The sequence below is a fragment of the Triticum urartu genome, chromosome 7 (assembly GCF_003073215.2).
Source record: "Triticum urartu cultivar G1812 chromosome 7, Tu2.1, whole genome shotgun sequence".
NCBI classification, from domain to species: Eukaryota; Viridiplantae; Streptophyta; class Magnoliopsida; order Poales; family Poaceae; genus Triticum; species Triticum urartu.
The window spans coordinates 54,188,866-54,197,383 of NC_053028.1; the positions used below are offsets into that span (position 1 = coordinate 54,188,866).

Below are 8,518 nucleotides of genomic sequence, written 5' to 3' on the forward strand. Positions count from 1 at the left end.
CTACCTCCATCCATGAGCACTTTGGTGAACTTATAACCTCCCACCTGAGGCGCCACCACCGGAGCCAACTGACTCGGATTATCGACCTGGGGTGGGTGATCCTCTCTGCTCCATATGATTGGCTGTTCAGACCAACGTAGATAACGGGGCATGGCCGGTTCAACAGAGTTGACCGCCCGCCTCTGAACCTTCTGGTCTCGCTTGTCCAAGCTAGTGGTGAAGACATGGTACTTCCCACTACTCAACTGCTTTGGGTTGCTCTGGTAGCCTGACTGTTTCTGCTGTTGGTTGTAACCACCCTGGTTGTTCTGACTATTTTGACCATTATGTCCGCCCGGATTACCATTGAATCCTGAACCGGAACTTCCTCCACCGTAACCCGGCCCGGATCCTGAGCCACCGCCAGATTCGTGATCATACCGGAAATTATTAGAATTCTTGAACTCCTGCATAATAAAGCAATCCTTCCAAAGGTGGTTCGCTGGCGCCTCCTTCGTCCCATGTCTTGGACAGGGCTGGCTTAGCAGATAGTTTAGGCGGTTTGGGTTAGGGTTGGGCGCTCCATTACGATTTTTCGGTCTACCCTTGCGTGGCTGGCCATTGTCCTGTGCGTTGGTATTAGCCACAAAGTCCATGTTACCATCCGCTTTACGCTTGCCTCCACCACCATTGCCTGCCCAGTGATGATGCTGACCTTTGGAGCTGATGTTCTTCTTTCCCTTCCCTATCTTGTCATCATCAGATTCGGGATCCTTGGTACTATCAGAATCAGCATATTTCACCAAAGCGGCCATGAGGGTCCCCATGTCAGTGCAATGACGCTTCATCCGTCCCAACTTCAGCTTCAGGGGCCCAAACCGGCAGTTGCCTTCTAGGGTTAATACTGCGGTGTCAGCGTTGATGCGGTCTGATGACTGCAACACTTGTGAAACCCGGCGCACCCAATGAGTCGTTGATTCTCCTTCCTCCTGGACGCATGCAGCTAAATCCACTATCAACATAGGCTATTTACAGGTATCCTTGAAATTGCTTATAAACCGGGCTCGTAATTGGGCCCATGAACTGATAGAATTAGCCGGCAAGCTTTTTAACCAAGTACGGGCCGTTCCTTCAAGCATCATGGTGAAGTATTTCGCACACGCCGCGTCATCCACATCAAGCATCTCCATGGCCATCTCATAGCTCTCCACCCATGTCTCTGGAGGTTGATCCGCCGTGTAATTTGGTACATTGCGCGGGCCTTTGAAATCCTTGGGCAGGCGCATGTTGCGTAAAGCGGGGATAAGGCAAGGCACCCCCAAAGAACTAGAAGTAACACCAGGTTCAGTCAAGGTGGTTGGACGAACCGGTGTGAGCTGCCGAGCCTGATGCTGTGCGGCTAACTCGGCCTCCCTGCGCGCTCGGGCCCGGTTCACCACTTCCTGAGCGTCATCAGCACCACCCGTCGGGTTGTTGCCACGGGGTGCTCCACGTCATTCATTACTCGACACTGCTGGTTCATCCATATGTCTGCTATAGCTCCGGCTTGGACGGGGGGTCGAGTGGATCCAGTCGCGGCTGTACGAGTACGCTTCCTGTTGGGCCAAAGCTGTCCTCAGAAGTTCCTTGACCCGTCGCGTCTCTACTGCCTGCGGCGAGTCACCTTCAATTGGAATGGCCTCCAGCCGTGCAACAGCGGCAACAAGATTGTCCATTGGGTTGGAATAGTGACCCGGAGGTATTAAAGCATCCTGAGGTATAACGGCGTTTTGACGAGGCGGGTCCATCTGACGAGGCGTAAGCGGTGCACCGGTCCCAGGGGCTTCTGCCCGGTTTCCCTCCAGCGGATTGCCGGCTCTTGGTCCTGGAGTGTTGAAAAGGTCTCTGGCCTCGAAAACCGGAGGTAAGCGGGATCGGTGCTTCCTCCTCATGACTTCATGCGACGCGCTCTGGTCCAACATAAGCCTGTAGGCCTGTGCATCTAAAGCGGCCCGCTCTGCGGCCATCCTGGTGTCCTCAGCCGCCAGATCCGCCTTGGCCTGGGTGATATGTTCCTTTACCTTTGCAATCTCCGCGTTGTGAACGTCCTGATCCGGCGGATTAACCTCCGCCATAAGCACAGCCAACGCATCAAATAGTTCTGATAGAACCTGAGCCGGCGGGCGCACAGGGCCTCCTGCCCCAGCAGCTGTTGTCGTTGCTGAACCGGAGGTCCTTGCCGCAGCGGTCGAAGAATGAAGCGCTGCTTGTGTGCCAGTCATGAATATTCCAACCCGGTTGGGCAGATCAGAGGGGTCCGGAATACTGTCGCCATCGGAACAGCCCCCAATTCGGCCGTCTTGTAGCTGATAAAGAGATTCGGTTTCTTCGGTCGATGACTTGTCATCAGAACAAACGACGGCATCGCCGCGAGATTCCGATCCATCCTCATAACTTCCTCTATGGATAACTCCCACGAAGGCACGCTTCATGGCCGGTTTAACCCGGGCGGATCGCGCACGCTGAGCCATCTCGACGAGGTTGGTGCAGATGTCCGGCTCAGGGCCCGGTTCATCGATCTTGCCAATGAAAACGTGAATGCTACCAAAGGCGACCCGGTACCCGTACTCAATTGAGCCGGCCTCGGGGCCCCAGCCTGCGTCGTCGATGTAGAGCTTGCCGCGACGACTCTTAGTAATCCCGCCTACAGCGTAGCCCTCGAGTCCTTCAAAGCGGCCCTCCAAGAACCGGAAACCATCGTGCGATAGCCCCACAGTGGGCGCCAACTGTCGTGGCTTTCTCATGGCAGATGTCCTAGGGAAAGGACTTAGTCGTGGAGCCATCGCGGCGGGTTAGCTTGAAGGGGTTAAAGCGGACACAGGGACGCAAGAGAGTTTATACTAGTTCGGCCCCTTCAAGGAAGGTAAAAGCCTACGTCTAGTTGTGATGGAATTGATGGGGTTTCGATGACTAGGGAGCAAACAAGCTTCGCCTATGTCTCGAGTTGTTGTCTGTTGTCCCTTGAACCGCCGCCGGGTCGTCCCCTTATATACACGGGTGACTCCCGTCGGCTTACGGAGTCCCAATACCGGCTCATAGATGTATCCGGTTTGGTCTCTATTTATTCCTAACTTACAATACAAGTTAACTACTAACGCCGGTTTACGGCTACAGGCCTTGAACCGACCATGGGCCTTGAGCCTTCCTCTGTCTTCTTGGGCTTTAACATACTTAACTACTGACAAAGTTAACCCGACCCAGATAGGCCAGTTTACGCCCAGTAGTAATATCCCCAACACTAACCATAGACATGTGTTGTCATTTGATGAACGGGATCACATCATTAGAGAATGATGTGATGGACAAGACCCATCCGTTAGCTTAGCATAATGATCATTAAGTTTTATTGCTATTGCTTTCTTCATGACTTATACATATATATTCATCTGACTATGAGATTATGCAACTCCCGAATACCGGAGGAACACTTTGTGTGCTATCAAGCGTCACAATGTTGTAAATGGGTGATTATAAAGATGCTCTACAGGTGTCTCCGAAGGTGTTTGTTGGGTTGGCATAGATCGAGATTAGGATTTGTCACTCCGAATATCGGAGAGGTATCTCTGGGCCCTCTCAGTAATGCACATCACTATAAGCCTTGCAAGCAATGTGACTAATGAGTTAGTTGCGGGATGATGCATTATGGAACGAGCAAAGAGACTTGCGGGTAATGAGATTGAATTAGGTATGAGGATACCGACGATCGAATCTCGGGCAAGTAACATACTGATGACAAAGGGAATAATGTATGTTGTCATTGCGTTTGACCGATAAAGATCTTCGTAGAATATGTAGGAACCAATATGAGCATCTAGGTTCCGTTGTTGGTTATTGATCGGAGATGTGTCTCGGTCATGTCTACATAGTTCTCGAACCGGTAGGGTCCGCACGCTTAACATTCGATGACAATTTGTATTATCAGTTATGTGTTTTGGTGACCGAAGTTTGTTCGGAGTCCCTGATGAGATCACGAACATTACGAGGAGTCTCAAAATGGTCGAGAGGTAAAGATTGATATATTGGGCGATAGTATTCGGACACCGGAATGGTTCGGGTATTTTTCGGAGTACCTGGAGGTTACCAGAACCCCCCCCCCCCCCCCCCCCCCCCCGGGAATATTGGGCCTACATGGGCCATAGGGAAGAGGGGAGGCAGCCCACAAGGGGTGATCGTGCCCCCTTCCCATAGGGAGTCCGAATTGGACTAGGGGAGGGGGCGTGCCCCCCCTTTCCTTCTCCTCTTCCCTCTCCCTTCCCCCTTTCCCCCTCCATGAGAAGGAAAAGAGGGAGGCGAATCCTACTAGGACTTGGAGTCCTATTAGGACTCCCCTCTCCTTGGCGTGCCCCTGGTGGCTGGCCTCCTCCCCTCCTCCTTTATATACGTGGGCAGAGCACCCCTTGGAGACACACCAATTGTTCCAAGCTGTGTGCGGCGTCTCTCTCCACACTTTACTCATCCGGTCATATTCACGTAGTGCTTAGGCGAATCCCTGCGTGGATCACATCACCGTCACCGTCACTATGCCGTCATGCTGACGAAACTCTCCCTCGACCCTCTGCTGGGTCAAGAGTTTGAGGGACGTCATCGAGCTGAACGTGTGCTGAACTCGGAGGTGCCGTACGTTCGGTACTTGATCGGTTGGATCACGAAGACGTTCGACTACATCAATCGCGTTAACCTAATGCTTCCGCTTTCGGTCTATGAGGGTACGTGGACACACTCTCCCCCTCTCCTTGCTATGCATCTGCTAGATAGATCTTGCGTGATCGTAGGAAATTTTTTAAAATTGCATGCTACGTTCCTCAACAACTCCCCCCTTGTTGCTATGCATCTCCATGGATAGATCATTGCGTGTGCGTAGAAAAATTTTGTTTTCCATGCAATGATTCCCAACAGCTTTAAGCATAGAAAATTCATAGCAATATCAACCTCAGAACATAGTGGATACTAAGGATCAAGTCCTAACAAATTGAATTGACTACATGACAAATCTCATTCAACTCCATCACCGTCCAGCAAGCCTACCAAGGAATTACTCACTCCCGGTGGTGAGCATCATTGAATTGTTGATGAAGAAGCGTTGATGATGAGGACGACAATGAATCCTCCTCTCCGAAGCCCAGAACGACTCCAGATCAGCCCTCCCGATGAAAGCATGAGGTGGCGGCGGCTCCGTACCGTAAAACGCGATGGTTCCTTCTCTTTGATTTTTCTCTCCATGAGACAGTACTTATGGAGTTGGAGTTAGGGCTAACGGAGGCATGTGGGACCCAAGAGCTCATAGGGCGCGCCCTGGGGGGTAGGCACTCCCCCTGAGCTCGTGGCTCCTGGGTACGAGCCACCCAGGAGCCACAAAATTTTAGTGAAGAGAACTACTGGAGGGGGGCCACGAAATTTTTACATATTGTGGAAATAATCTCCCTAAAATGTCAACCAAATCCAAGAACTTTTATTTCTGCACAAAAACAACACCATGGTAGTTTTGTTGAAAACAACGTCAGTCCAGGTTAGTTTCATTTAAATCTTGCAAATTAGAGTCCAAAACAAAAGCAAAAGTATTTGGAAAAGTAGATACATTTGGGATGTATTAGGGACACAACGACAGACCAAGGCGCTGGTGATCAGACAAAGTGTGCAGAGGGTGCAGAAGCGGTGTTGATGAGTACCAGATTCAAGTTGGTGACTGGGTCTATCTGTACCTGCCGGTTGATGGACGGGAGTTAACCATGGGAAATCTAAAAAAGTGTCGGAAAGCCTGAAAAGTGAAAAGCTGAGAGAGTACATAGTTGTATATCTTGTGGTGTTCAGTGCACATGGCAAAGTGCGGATGACAATTATAGAAGGAGACGAAGTGCTATAGCGATGAGACATGTCAGAGACTATCCAGAAAGAGGATGACACAACTGCGATTTTGACTCAAGGTGAGATTGGGCAACTATGAAATTCCTTCAAGTTTCAGACAGACAATCAAGAACGGGCGAGGGTATCGAGTTCGGGTAACTCTTATATGGGTCCAATACGTGACTTGTTCATTTTCATGCATATAGTGATTAGTGTGTGCTAGCGTTGCACGGATACTCCAGAAGTTGGGAGCGCAACTGTTAACCTGGGCGTACGCACGATGTTTGTTGTAATATATTTTGCTGAGAAGCGATGGATGGAATGGAATCACTGAGGGGTAGAACAAATGGAAGCTTAAGAAAGGGGAGAAAATAAATGTCTGTTTAATCCCTTGCCGTTTCTCAAAGATTTACTGTTTGACATACTGACAACAATCAATCACTGCCAGCCTTGGCAAGTAATCTTTTATCAGGAATTAATAGCAAAATCTTCAGTTTCACGCACAAGATGATCTCCTCCTCCTCTCCAGCTCTCCAATACATGGAATCTACCCTTAATTCCATATACTTGGTGCAGAAGATAATTAAATGCGCATATTTACGCAGCGGGCTGGCAAATATTCGTCAACAATCAGCACTTCATATCACATATATATCCTGACTTGCCCAATTCATCTCGCCATTAATTACTTTGGCAAATTCCCCTATTTATATATACTTGTCTACTCTGCATAACAGCAGCAGCAACCGATCCTTGGGAGTTGAGTTCCACTAGGTCACAATGGCTGCGACGACGAGGGTATCTCTCGCTCTCCTGCTCGTCGGCGTCGGCGTCGTCCTCACGGCGCAGCTGTGCGCTTGCACGGCGTACGGCTGCGATGGGTTCAGTGTGGAGTTCATCCACCGCGACTCCGTCGGGTCGCCGTTCCACGATCCCTCGCTCACCGCGCACGGGCGCGTGGTCAAGGCGCTCGCGCGCTCCTACGCCCGCGCCGACGCACCGTCGGCCCACGGCGTCGTGTCTGAGCTCACCTCCACGCCGTTCGAGTACCTGATGGCCGTGAACGTGGGCACGCCGCCCACCCGTCTGCTCGCCATCGCCGACACCGGCAGCGACCTGATCTGGCTCAACTGCAGCAAGAAGGGAGCCCACGGTCCTGGCCCGGCGTTTGCCGGCGACGCGCCCTCGCCCCCGCCGCGGCCGGGCGTCGTGTTCGACCCCTCCAAGTCCAAGACGTACCGCCTCGTGGGCTGCGACTCCGGCGCGTGCCGCGCTCTCCCGGACTCGTCCTGCGCCGGCGGCGACAAGTGCACCTACTACTACTACTACGGCGACGGCTCCGCGACGAGCGGCCTCCTCTCCACCGAGACCTTCACCTTCGCCGACGCCCCCGGCGCCCGCTGCGGCGACCGCACGACGCGCGTGCCAAACGTCAACTTCGGCTGCGGCACGAACTTTGTCGGCTCCTTCATCGGGGACGGCCTCGTCGGCCTCGGCAACACCAACCTCTCCCTCGTCACGCAGCTCGGCGCACACGCCTCGGTCGGCCGGAGGTTCTCCTACTGCCTCGTGCCCTACTCCATCAACGCCTCCTCCGCGCTCAACTTCGGCGCCCGCGCCGCCGTGACGGACCCGGGCGCGGCCACGACGCCGCTGATCCCGTCCAGGGTGAGGACCTACTACACCATCGAGCTCGCGTCCGTCAAGGTCGGCAGCGCGACCTACAGGGCGCCGCGCCAGACCCCCGCCATCGTCGACTCCGGCACGACGCTGACGTTCCTCGACAAGGCGCTGCTAGACCCGCTTGTGAAGGAGCTGGCCGGGCGGATCAAGCTCCCGAAGGCCCCGCCGCCGGAGGACCTCGAACTGCCGCTGTGCTACAACGTGAGCGGGCTAAAGGAGGGGCAGATCGCGGCGAAGATCCCCGACGTGAAGCTGGGGCTGGGCGGCGGTGCGACGGTGACGCTGAAGCCGTTGAACACGTTCGTGGTGGTGCAGGCGGAGACCCTGTGCCTGGCGATTGCGCCGGCGTCGGAGCGCCTTCCGACGTCGATCATCGGGAACATCGCGCAGCAGAACATGCACGTCGGGTACGACCTCGACAAGCGCACCGTCACCTTCGCCGCAGCCGACTGCGCGAGGTCGCACCACGGCCGCGGCCACGGCCACGCGCCCGCACCGGCCCATCATGCCCACGCTCGCGCACCCGCCCCCGCCCCGGCACATGCCCCCTCCCGCGCACCCGCCCCCGCACCCGCACATGAGCGGCTCCGTGTAGGCGTGTAGCCATAAATCTGTAAACCGTCTGCTTATTTTTTTTCTTTGAAAATGATCACCGTTACTAGCAGTTGGTATTTTCAGACGAGGGGATGTTTATTTTCTTGTGGCCGCGTGCATCAACATTGTGAAACCAAAACAAACATTCTAAAAAAAACAAAAACAAATAGTACAAAAAAGGGTGTGGCTAGATCTCAGTCGACTGAGATTTTAACCAAGTCTTAGTCAAGTGCTATAACATGTACGAAAGAAAAAAATAGAGAAGAAAAAAATGCATGAATCTCGACATAAGATCTAATGAATATAGCATCGACTGAGACATAATCAAGTCTCGGGACTGAAAATTGTTCTCCGTACCCCCCCCCCCCCCCCCCCCCCCCCC

General features: G+C 53.2%; 1 protein-coding gene across 1 annotated transcript; it reads left to right on the plus strand.

Moving 5' to 3' along the window:
* The first annotated feature begins 6,599 nt into the window (after nucleotides 1-6,599).
* LOC125524324 (aspartic proteinase CDR1-like) lies at nucleotides 6,600-8,221 on the plus strand. Its single transcript, XM_048689395.1, has one exon. It carries the CDS (start codon nucleotides 6,640-6,642, stop codon nucleotides 8,143-8,145), a length of 1,506 nt encoding a protein of 501 aa, XP_048545352.1. The 5' UTR covers nucleotides 6,600-6,639; the 3' UTR covers nucleotides 8,146-8,221.
* Nucleotides 8,222-8,518: the final 297 nt, after the last annotated feature.

Excerpts from the sequence above, each read along its gene's own strand:
- LOC125524324 (XM_048689395.1), top strand. The coding sequence starts at position 6,640 with ATGGCTGCGACGACGAGGGTATCTCTCGCTCTCCTGCTCGTCGGCGTC.